This window comes from Berghia stephanieae, chromosome 10 (assembly GCF_034508935.2).
Source record: "Berghia stephanieae isolate SIO BIC M18660-M18661 chromosome 10, UCSD_Bste_1.3, whole genome shotgun sequence".
In the NCBI taxonomy this organism is placed as follows: domain Eukaryota; kingdom Metazoa; phylum Mollusca; class Gastropoda; order Nudibranchia; family Aeolidiidae; genus Berghia; species Berghia stephanieae.
This window is the reverse complement of record NC_088369.1, coordinates 43,263,327-43,275,826: the sequence shown is the minus strand read 5'-3', so window position 1 is coordinate 43,275,826 and position 12,500 is coordinate 43,263,327. Positions and strand designations below refer to the sequence as shown.

At 35.9% G+C, this 12,500-nt stretch overlaps 1 protein-coding gene across 1 annotated transcript in view; it reads left to right on the top strand.

Moving 5' to 3' along the window:
* The window catches only part of LOC144955824 (glutamate carboxypeptidase 2 homolog), a gene marked incomplete in the record, with an annotated part of 56,075 nt that overhangs the window by 14,325 nt on the left and 29,250 nt on the right, over positions 1-12,500 (top strand). The window contains 8 exon segments of the mRNA XM_078886020.1: positions 1,276-1,362; positions 2,938-3,295; positions 4,017-4,139; positions 6,071-6,203; positions 6,878-7,099; positions 8,160-8,252; positions 9,285-9,493; positions 11,719-11,850. Of these exon segments, the coding sequence (XP_078742146.1) occupies positions 1,276-1,362; positions 2,938-3,295; positions 4,017-4,139; positions 6,071-6,203; positions 6,878-7,099; positions 8,160-8,252; positions 9,285-9,493; positions 11,719-11,850 (1,357 nt within the window).

The window sequence follows — 12,500 nt, the reverse complement described above, 5'->3', positions numbered from 1 at the left end:
AGCATCTTGCAAACCTTTAAATAAAATTATTTTTAAAAACTCTCAAAAAAACCCCAAAACATTAAGGGTAATTCTATCACTCATTGGCTCAACTGATTAACGGGAGCGATCTACATTCATGTTTTCGTCCAACCGAGTCATCGATCACATGCTATGTTGCTGACAAAGGATTGGATACTTCTTAATAAATGTAAACACACTGCTTTGTTTATGAAAGTTGTAAACATACCCATGTGTCAAGCTGAACAAAATGACCAATTAATTGTGATATTGGACAGTTCGAAAACTATGAACACTTTTCACTATGTGGGTCACTTTGAGCACATTTTGCAATGTGACCAATGACCCCGAGCACATGGAAAGGTAATATTTATAGATCAACCCCATTATTAAAATCTGCTAGGGCATTATGATAGGTCATTAGATGTTGTAAATCACACTATCTGGCCGGCCTGTTGCCAGATGAATTTGCGTGCACCTTCAGACCGGACCAGTTTTGATAGCTGATGGATGGCTCTACGGATTCGTCTCGATATTATTTTATTATATTGAGATCCACAATACAGTTGTAAAATAATTGGATTCAATAGTCTGATGTCAAGCCGCTCGGCATCGGCGGCCATCTTGGTTCTAAACAAAGAAAATCATTACTTTGTATTCTTCATGCTGGCTTGAACTTTTCATATGCCCTGTGATCAGAATGTGTAAAAGTCAAAACATGATCAAATTTATGTTGTTTTTCCCCCTCTGGATACGCTTTTATGCTCGCCGGGGAAATATTTCATACGGGTGTCCGCCATTGTTCCGATAGTTGAGAGCCAGTGTTACTAAGTTACCATGCGTCATTAGGAAGGAAGTGACGTTACGACTGTTGAAGAGTATTCAGATAGACAAGTGCCTGTTTGTAATACCTTTTATTTCCCAGCAAATGGTGTGGGTCCTTCTCCATTAGTGTGAAAGAACTCCTAAAGAAATTATATTCGACAACACAACCTTTGCGTTCCTCCAACGACACCACCCGTTTGGCTACCCCACGCATTCATTCGTACAAAGGCGGGAACAAGGTCCTTTTCTCATTTTGGTCCGTCTGTATGGAACACCATTCCACGGAGCATCCCAGAATCTATCTATCTATTTATCTATTTAATTATTTATATATTCATATGTTTATTTATTTATTTATTCAGTAATTTATTTATTTATTTATTTATTCATTTATTTATTTATTTATGACAATCTGTTTTAACTTTTTAACCATTTCTTATCTCTCTTCAGTGAATTTGGTACAGATGACCCTGTGACCGGAAGTGATCTGGAGAAAAGACTGGAACGGGCAGTCCTGAAAGAATTCCATTCGCACAAGTATGGATTCGTGTGATGAGGGTGGTGATGATGATGGTGATGATGATGATGATGATGGTGATTATGATGATGAAGATGAAGATGATGATGAAGTTGATGATGATGATGATGATGATGATGATGATGATGATGATGAAGATGAAGATGATGATGAAGTTGATGATGGTGAAGATGAAGTTGATGATGATGATGGTGAAGATGAAGATGATGATGAAGTTGATGATGATGATGATGATGATGATGGTGAAGATGAAGATGATGGTCGTGGTAGAATCTTTTATCTATTTTTTATAGTCTTTTTTTTTTGTGCGGCTATGTTGTCTTGTGGTATGGCACTCGCCTTCTGATCGGAAGGTCCCTGCTAGGAGTGGTGCATAGATGATTCCTGGGAAAATGCTCTTTACTCATTTCCTCTCACCATGCATAATCAGGTGTAAAATGAGTACCTCGCTGTTAACGGCGTTATCTCTGTCGGGAAAGAAATTGTTCTATAGCATGACAGGTGTCATTTCTCGTCTTGAATGTTGCTTGTTGTTTTTGAGCTTTAAAAAAAAAGATTGAGCCTTTTTATGGCGCAATATCCACTAAACGTGCTCAAAACGCTTTACAAGGGATCCCTGGCCTAACTGGCGTTATGTCTTGTTCTACATATTAAAGGTAGCTTTTGGTTAGGGACCCCTTGTAAAGCGCTTTGAGCACATAAATTTATATATATATATATATATATATATATATATATATATATATATATATATAATATATATATATATATATATTCATTTAAAAAAGCTCAAGCTCTATATCCGCTAGAATAAAAAAATAGCTGATTTGACTATAATATTATTCTAGTCATCTACATCAAACTGGAAATAGTTCCAACTTTATAAAAATGTTATATTTATAATAAATGTGTTATCAGTGTGGATGCAGTCGGCTTGGTCCTAAAAAAAAAAAAAAAAACAACAAAAAAACTTTATTTAGTGCAACATCCACTTAAAGTGTTCAAATTAAAGAAATGAAGGAGCAGGCACCAGTATAAGATAAAGATCTGAACAAGTTTGTATGAAAGGTGTCAGACAAAGCAAGAAAGAAACATAGAAGAAAAAAATCCATCCCAAATAAATCAGTCTACCTCGACTGATTTTTTGGGATGGTTTTTCTCTTCTATTTTTCTTTCTTGTCTGGCACCTTTCGTACACACTTGTTCAGATCTTTATCTGAAAGTGCTCAAAGCGCTTTACAAGTGGCCCCTAGCTAACAGTACCACTTAACATGTAGGAAGAGACATGATGCCTGTTTGGTGATATTACAATTTTTTTCCGACACAGATAACGCCAGGTTCTCATTTTATACCTCAGTACGAAAGAATGTGAGTAAAGAGTCTTTTCCAAGGACTCAGCATTCCCTTTAAAAACTAGATCATGTTATTTGACAATGAAGAATGATTTATATCTTTTTTTTTTTCTATGTCAAAATAACAACCTGCAGATAAGAGTCCAGTTTCTGACATAGAACTTAATGTGTTTTTTAAATTTTTGTTTTGTTTTGTTTTTTATATGATTACACTTTTTACAGGATGGATTCTGTGCACGTTGAGGAACATGAAATTTTGGTCACTTACCCAGACCCAGATAGACCAAATCGTCTTGAAGTGCTTCACGCCATCAACGACACCCTCATACACTCCTTTGACTTTGTCCGGAGTCCCGCTTCACCTCCTTCCAAAACTAGCCTTACTGGCAATACTACAAGAAGAAGTTCTCAGCCTGATCCTGGTGGTGGTGGTGGTGGTGTTGGAGGCAAAGTTGAAAGGTCAAAGTCGGAGGGAAGTTCAAGGGTCAAGAGAGATAAAAGTGGGAGGAAAAGTGATGGGTACACAGAGAAGTGGTGGCGCCATCCGCATGTCTCATTCTCTCCTCCTGGAATTACCAAGGTGAATATTCTCTCTCTCACTCTCTTTCTCTCTCTCTCTTTCTCTCTCTCTCTCTCTCTCTCTCTCTCTCTCTCTCTCTCTCTCTCTCTCTCTCTCTCTCTGTGTGTCTCTCATATGCGAAATTAAAGTCTCGTGTCAGTACAAGCAGTGGTGATGGTGGCGTTCATGGTGGTGAGTGGCCAGGATATAATTATATTTTATTGTCCAAAAAAAAATGTGTTTTTCATTTGGTTAAAACAACAATGAAAAAAAAAAGAAAAGAAGATTACAGTACAAATGGTCTCGTGTGCACCCACTGAAAGACACACGATTCAAGATTTGCTTTCCCATTGTATATCAGTAATTGAGATTTTTAAAAATAAATAATTGAGCTTTTATATAGCGCAATATCCACTAAACATGCTCAAAGCGCTTTACAAGGGGTTGGTCCCCAGTCAAGAGCAACATTTAACATTCAGGACGGGACATGACGCCTGTTAGGTGATATTACAATTTTTTCGGACCGAGACAACGCTGTTAGCAGCCCGGTACATATTTTACTTATTTTATCTTACCTGAGTACGGTGAGAAAATATGAGTAAAGAAACTTTTCCAAGGACTCATCTGTGCACCGAGCAAGGCTCTAACACCAGGGCATTCCGATCAGAAAGTGAGTGTCATACCACTAGACCACATAGCCCCTATTAGTGATATTATACCTATTTATTCCTTTCATTCCCAGGCACCGTTGATCTACGGTCACTATGGACTGGAGTCTGACTTCAAGTTGTTGGAATTGTTTGGCGTGTCAGTGTCCGGTAGGACTGTGTTGATTCGGATGGGACGGACATCAGTGGCGGATAAGGTATGGATGGCAGACTTGTGTTCATGTTAGTGGAGATGGTAGTATTTGTGCTTATCATTTGGATATATATATATATATATATATATATATATATATATATATATATATATATATATATATACTAGTAAAAAGCCCGCAATTTCGCGGGGAAAGAACTATTTTCATTCAATACTGTACTCACCATCATTTAATGAGGGCAGATTGGTAAACAACGTTGTCTGTGTAATTTGGTATATCTTCGGTTGATTTTTCTATGTGGCCCAACATGAAGTATCAACGGTGAAAATACAAATTTAAAGAATACTGGGGATGTAGGAGCTTTCGGAATGTCTCCCCTTGACTTAACTTATGGAAAAACAAACACCCTAGCACCTTTAATAACACTTATGACTAACCTCTCGAGCTAACCCTAATAGAAAAAAACAACTCTCGGACTGCTTTGCACTACCTTTCAATACTTAACAAATCACAATGGCGGCCGAAAATCAAAACAATGGTCAAATAAGGAAATGTTAAACTTTCAAAAATCTATCAAGGTTTGTTCTAGAGTTTTTAAAATACTTCTATATAATGACAAACTGAATAAATAAATGCCTGACAAAATATCAACGGTGAAAATACAAATTTAAAGAATACTGGGGATGTAGCAGCTTTCGGAATGTCTCCCCTTTACTTAACTTATGGAAAAACAAACACCCTAGCACCTTTAATAACACTTATGACTAACCTCTCGAGCTAACCCTAATAGTAAAAAAAAAAAGAATCAAAATGGCGACTGAAATACCTTCATGTGATCATGTGAATAATATCACTATGAATGCCACGATTTGCTGAAATATGCCAACACGCACACACATGTATACACTACACAAATCACACACACACACACACACACACAGACACACACACACAAACATACACGCAATTAGAACATAATACTCCATAACAAAACTGATCACCGCTAAATAAACAACACAACGGAAGTAATAATACTTGATGTCATAAATAGATGACGCAAATTGACAACTTTTTACAGTGTCAAAATTAGTTGATTTTGGGAGCCAAGTGTCGTCGTTACATATTTCATGATATTATCTGTTTGACTCAACGAACTTTCAAACTGACTTTAAATTATAAAAGGAAATCAAGTTATCTGTTTATCTATCTGTAAAAAATACATTTCTAATTTTCAAATCTTTCAGTAGAGTTGGGCGCCGTATCAATTTTTTTATTGACTCAAATAAGCACAATGTTCTCCACAATGCTATATTTTTTAAAGAAAGGATATATATATATATATATATATATATATATATATATATATATATATATATATATATATATATATATATACCCGTAGTATACCCGGGGTTACTTTTACCCCATGCCTATTTATTGCATGTTTATGAGATAAATTATAGGCGTAGTATCAAAGCTAATGTTGTGGGGTTTTTTTGCATGTTAATGATAGTTGAATAAAACTATCTCTGTACATCATCATCATCATTGCCTTTTTCACCCTGGGTCAGGGTATAGGCCACAGACAAACAGTTTCCATCCTTCTCTATCCTGAGCTAACTTTTTTTTTCCCGTTCCATGTCTTATCACTTCTCTGTATATCAGCTTCTTTAATTTTTCTCCATGTTCCTCGTGGCCTTCCCCTTGATCTTCTGCCCTGAGGGTTCCAGTCCAATACTTTCTTTGTTATAGTGGAGTCATTCTTTCTAAGGGTGTGTCCAATCCACCTCCATCGTCTTCTTCCTATTTCCTCTCCCACTGGTTTCTGCTTTGTTCTTTTCCATCTATGTACATGCTCATTTTTAATCCATTTTTTTTTTCTTCCAATTTTGAAAAGTAGCAAAAATCTCTAGGATTGAGTGAGTTAATAGACCCAAGTAACTTATTTTTGTGTGTTTTGTGGTCTATTTTAGGTGATGGAGGCAGAAAGACGCGGAGCGGTGTCTGTACTTTTGTATTGGGATGTGGACGACCATCGTTTTGAAAAAGGCTTGTCCATTGACCCCGACACTGTGCCCTATGCCTCAGCAGCTACTTATGTGGAGGGTGAGTACAGTTGCCTTTCTTTTTTTTTCTTTTTGTTTTAAATGGAGGGGGGGGGGGGGGGGGGGGCTGAGTGGTTATTGCACTGTGACCCGGAAGGTCCAGGGTTCGAGCCCTGCTTTCCTTGAGCAAGATTATTAACCCCCAATATGCTCACGTTGGACAACATGGGTGATTCCTGTTGACATCAGACATCCTGTTTGATGGATTATCTATATTCCTTCGTGGAATGCCTAGGCAACGATGTCGTGGCGGAAGGGCATAATTTATTTTAATTTTGTTTAAATATCCTCTCAATTGTTGTGTGTGATCATTACAATTATCATCATTAAGTATAGGTGTTATTTTTTATTATAAACTCATTGCAATGTTATCATCAAAAGTTATTCAACAAGTAAATCGTTCAGATGTTACATTTCCAACTTTCTACTCTATCTTATGACATTTTATCATTTGCTGCAGGTAGAATATACACAGTTTTTCTAATTTACTATCAATTTTTTTTTTTTTAAATTCTCTTTTTTTCACAATTTAAAGGTTAGCAAGTTACAGAAAAATCGACGAAGAACAAATCACAGTGCCATGCTATTTTTTTTTTTTTTTTTAATGAAGTTATTTATTTATTTATTTATTATTTATTTATTGGTCAATTTCCCTGTCCTTTCCTTCTCCCACAGACCAACCGTTTCTATGGAAACCGTCAATTCCGTGCCAGACCATTTCTACACACCAGGCACTCACTCTCATCGCTCTAATAAACCAGGACTGGATTCCCTCCCCTGCCTCGACTACTGATGGAGACGACGATGATTACGATAATAGTGAGGACGACGATATCAAACAAAGCGGGGACCAGCCGTCCATTCAAAGATTCTACTCGTCAAAGGGAAAATTAAAAGGTTTCGGCGACTCTCCATTTATTTATTTTTATCTCTTCATTTAACGTATAAGGAAAGAGAAGTGAATTTTTAATAATATGTGACATATCGTATCGTAATGGTATGATATGGATGAAAACAAATTTCAAAATAGTGTGAAACTGGGTGGGATTCCTGACCTCCCACAGTGGGCAGGGAGGTACATACCGTGTCTTCTATCTCCCTATGTCTGTTTTCCAACTTGCTTTCTGTCTTTGTCTTGGAATGAGATTACTTGGTTTTGTCCTGGCCCTGGTCTAATACCTTGACTGAGAGGGAAACAGTCGAATGTAAAGTTAGTTTTGTGGAGATGATATTTTTTCCTTGTAAATCATCTCTCTGTCATGCAATGAATTATGTTTTGTTTACATATATTATATGATTTGTAATTATTTGAGTGTGTTCCTCTTAGTGGAGACCTATGCTTGTTGCTGGATGAGACTTTTAGGTGATCTCAAACTAAGTACTCTGATAGTGTGCTCTTGGAATCTACACCGGTTTCTTATTTGAACAAATTCCCCGTTGCCTTACATTCTAGAACTTTTTACTGTCCCATTTTCTTCTTTTTTACTGGCGCTGATATAACCTAAATGTGTTGGAATCGCCATAAAACCCTTAAAAACAAACAAACAAAACAAAACCCTTAAACACAAAACCAAAGCATCAGATGTGGGATCTGCCTGTAACAACAATACTACAACAGCAACTTGGCATATTATGTTTGAATGAAAACGTTTGTACTTTACCAGATAGAACTGATGATATAATAAGATGAAATTGTTTTAAACTTGAAAAGGAGAGTGCTATTTAGAGACTTCACCTCGAGGTCAATTTTTAAGTAATTGCATAAACTTTGTTTGATACCTACATTTTGTTTATAAAATTCTTTAATTAAAAAAAGATAATTATATATTTATTATTGTTATTATTATAATTATTATTATTATTATTATTATTATTATTATTATTATTATTATTATTATTATTATTATTATTATTATTATTATTATTATTAGTATTATTATTATTATTTCCTTCACAGATTCCTTTGTGGTGGCATTAACGGTATGCAACAAGAATAGGAGACAAAAGATTCGGAACATTGTTGCGACCATTCAAGGCACTGAGGAAAAAGGTTGGGTTTCTTTTTTGCACAGAGTTATATTATATTTTATCTTCATGTAGTTATCATCATCATCATCATCATCATCATCGCCAATACTATCATCATCATCACCATCATCGTCATCATTATCGTTGAATTTCTATGTCAAATAGACTTAAATTTAAATAAAGAGTCATATTTTTGCCTCATAAACAAGAATGAATGGCAAGCTATTTAGAGGGTATAATATTTCAGCCTGTACTGCAAGTGTTTTGATTTTACTTTCACTAAATATCAGAGCAATCATAGATATAACAACTGGCTTCATTGGTTCTCTCAGTGAAAACGGTAAGATATAACATTCATTTAGACCACAACAAAAAATGAGACAAATTTGATTCCACATTGTACATGCGACTATGTGGTCTGGTGGTTTGACACTCACCTTTGGATTGGAAGGTCCTGGGTTCGAGTACCACTCTGAGCGGCGCTTAGTTGAGTCCTTAGAAAAGGCTCTTTATTCATATTCTACCACTATACTCAGGTGTAAAATGAGTACCTGGTTGTTGTCAGCATTGTCTTTATCTCTAATTTTTTTTATATATCCCTCCTAACAGGTATCGTGTCTCTTCCTACAAGTTAAGTATTGCTGTTGGCTAGAGACCCCTTGTAAAGCGCTTTGAGCATGTTTAGTGGATATTGCGTTATATAAAGCAGTGCTGATGGTTTTCCTCAGATCAGCGGATATCCGTGATTTTGGAGCCAGAGGAAGAATTTCCTCCTTTTAAAATAAAATAACATTTCCCTCAATCAAATGTACTGGCAGTGAGAGACTTGATGTGTGGTAGAACGAACAAGTGCAGTTTCCCCACTCTCCAGAAATTTGCTAGAATAACAATGACAGTTATCTCAATTGCTCTAAAACTAGGGGTTAGTGCAGTAAAATTGAGGCTTAAAGTCGTTCAAAATTTTCCTCTTTTTTCACTTTTTGTCACCATCAGCACTGATGAAAGCTCAGTAAAAATTATTTTTTAAAAAATTTACCACTATGCCTCCCCCCAGATCACTACACGCTGGTAGGGGCTCCTCGTTCCTCCCTTCCATTCAGCCCATCTCAAGATGTTGTCGTCAGCACCTCCGTCATCACACAGCTGGTCAAGAGTATTCAGTATCTACACAACCTTCACCTATGGAGGCCATCTCGTGGGGTCAAGGTTGTGTCATGGGGAGGGTCAGAGTTCTCCAACGCTGGAGCCCTGATGTACATCAAGGTCAGTTAAACCTTCTTTTCTCTTTTTCTATTGGTCACTTGATATCCATCTATAGATAGAATGAAGATGATGTCACTCAGGTCTTTGTTATTGTTTTTTTTGCCATCCGCGTTTATGAGTAATGCTCACTGAACTGTATTAACCCGACTATAAACGTTCATGGATAGACACAGTTTTGTGTGTTGGTCCGTTATACTTCCGGATGGCAATGTTATGAGCTTAGTCAAGCGCATACTATCTATACATCAATTAAATTTATTTTTCCAGAACTACTATTTATACCAGTTAAGCATAGGTATTGTCAAAATAGGGACATTAATATGACCTTAATGTGTTGCAAGCGCCGTAAAACCCTTAAAAACAAAACAAAACAACGGAATAAGTGCAGTTTCCCACTCTCCAGAAATTAGCTAGAATAACAATGACAGTTATGTGTTGCAAGAGCTCATGGGATCTTATGTTCCCTAATTGAACCAATCATCTTTGTCTTAATTTTTCTTTCTTGCTTTAACTTCAAATCCAGAACCTTTCCCGCATCGTCTCTCTGTTTACTGGTTCTAGAATGATCTAAAAGGTTTGCAAGTGCCGTATAACCCCTAAAAAACAAAATCAAAAGAGATATAAATAGCATTGCAAGTGTTATTTTAAACTGATTAAAACAATAATAATAATAATAATAATAATAATAATAATAATAATAATAATAATAATAATAATAATAATAATAATAATAATAATAATAATAATATAATAATAATAGTAATAATAATAATAAGAAGAATAATAATACTTTATTCATCCATAGGAAATTTTTTTGTACAGACGTGTTGAACAGACATGATAATAAGTTATCAAATAACTAGGTGGTAAAAGTATGGATAATGTGAAAGTAATAAAATGTGTAGATGGATTTCATTATTAAGTATTATAAATTCGTGTAAATAAGTTAAGATCAATACAAAAATTGAAAAAAAAAAAACAACCAAAAAAAAAACAAGCATCTATAACTCCATCCCATGATCTATCGATCTATTTTTGATTATTCAAGTCCTGGTATGATCAGTAGAAATCTAATTCCTATTCTCTGACTATGCTGAGGTGTGAAACAAGTACATTAACAGTATCAATGTTTTCTGTGACAAAACAGAAAAAATGAAATGGCATTTACACTAAGCTTTTCTCATCCTATATGTTTAGTTATGCTGTTGACTTGGGACCTCTTGGAAACCACTTTAAGCACATTCAGTGGATGGTGGGTTGTATAAAAACCCACATTTTTTACGTAAAAAAAAAAAAATCTTGAATATTGTCTGTAAATTGCTAGGGGCAGAGAGGTATTCTAATTATGAAGAAGTGACTATTATTATGTGTCATTGCATGACATAATCAGTCAGGATACACATCAAATGACCTCCTGATCCAATGAAACTGTATCTGTATCTGTATGGTTGGCGCTGAAGAAACCAATGGTCTGGTTGTATTTCAGCGGCATCCTCATTGGGCCCGGGCCCATGTCAGTCGGGCCTTGAAATCGTTTAAGTGTGGTGCCATGATGACCAGTTCATCCAGCCCATTCCACTCCGAGATAGTTCTAATGAAGAAAGAATTTCTGTAGTTTTGTGGTGTATGTAACCTGGATTTGGATTCAAAGCACAAACTTAATAAGGTTCACGGATTGGAGGTGATGACTTGCCACTTTGAGAGTAAAAAATAAATAAAAATGACGCCCTTCCGTCATGATATCATAAAATATTGTCGCCTAGGCATTCCATGAAGGAATATGTGTCATTGCATGACGTAATCAGTCGGAAGGTGAAAATTTTGGATTTGCATTTTTTAAAAATTTTCTGAAAAAAAAAATATGCTCACCAGAGCATTTTAATCTTTATTTGAAGTAAATCGGGTGATTTTTCATGAAGTTATGGTCAGATGTATGGGAAAGGTATCCAGCAACTTTTCTCAAATTTCATACTTTTTCAACTTGACTACCTTAATAAATATTTAGAAGTGAAATTAAGCTTTGATATTTCCCGAAGATGTACAAAAGGGTTGATTTACTCATTTACAACAAGAATTCATTTTAGATAAAAATTGACCTTCTAACTAAATTTGGCAATATCTCAGTTCAAACCTTTTCACCATTCGACGGATTATGTCATGATTCACTGTAACATATTAAAAGAGATATCATTAACAGATAATTATTATCTTTTTTTCCCAACCAGAATCGACAACACATTCTTGGTAGTCGTGCCGTGGCTTACATTGATGCCAGCCATCTTGTATCTGGCAATGCCACCATCGCAGTCCAAGCCGGTGGAAGTCTGCAACAATTACTCAAGGAAGTTGCTTTTGATGTGAGTAGCCTTGATGGAGATAAGATTTTTTTTTTCTTCAACTCTTTCAGCACCATTGACCACACTGTGTTGCCAGAGCAGAATGTATTTTACTGGCCAATGGTCGTACAGTGAGAGCCGGTCTTGAAAGGCAAAAATAATAATGTAATCCAATCCTACTTTCTACAAAAAGTACTATAAATTGAACCAATGGTATCATTTCTTTCATCAGAACATTCAATTGACCCAAGGGGGTATTTTAATTAAGATTTTACGCCAAAATCGAATGTCCCTTTGTCTTAGCTTGTCATTTTCATGCTGCCTCAATCAGGTGTCAGCAATTTTGTAATGGAAATGCGAATATAGCCTCAGTGCTGAAAGAGTTTATACTCCAAGGATTGGGTGTTGGGGGGGGGGGGGGGGGGATTGGGTTTAAGTGGCTAAGGTGTTTGGCATTGTACTGAAAGCCAGGGGTCCCAGGTTTCAAGCCCGACCACACACTGGCAATTTTGATTTTTTTTCTTTGTGCAAAATTATTAAACCCCCAATTCGCTCATTTTGGGCAGCATGGGTGATTCCACTTGGCATCAGGTGTTTGTTTTGATGGATTATTTATGAAATGTCTAATAAGGCAGATTTCTGTAGTGTTGTTTATAAATCAGTGAAATTGA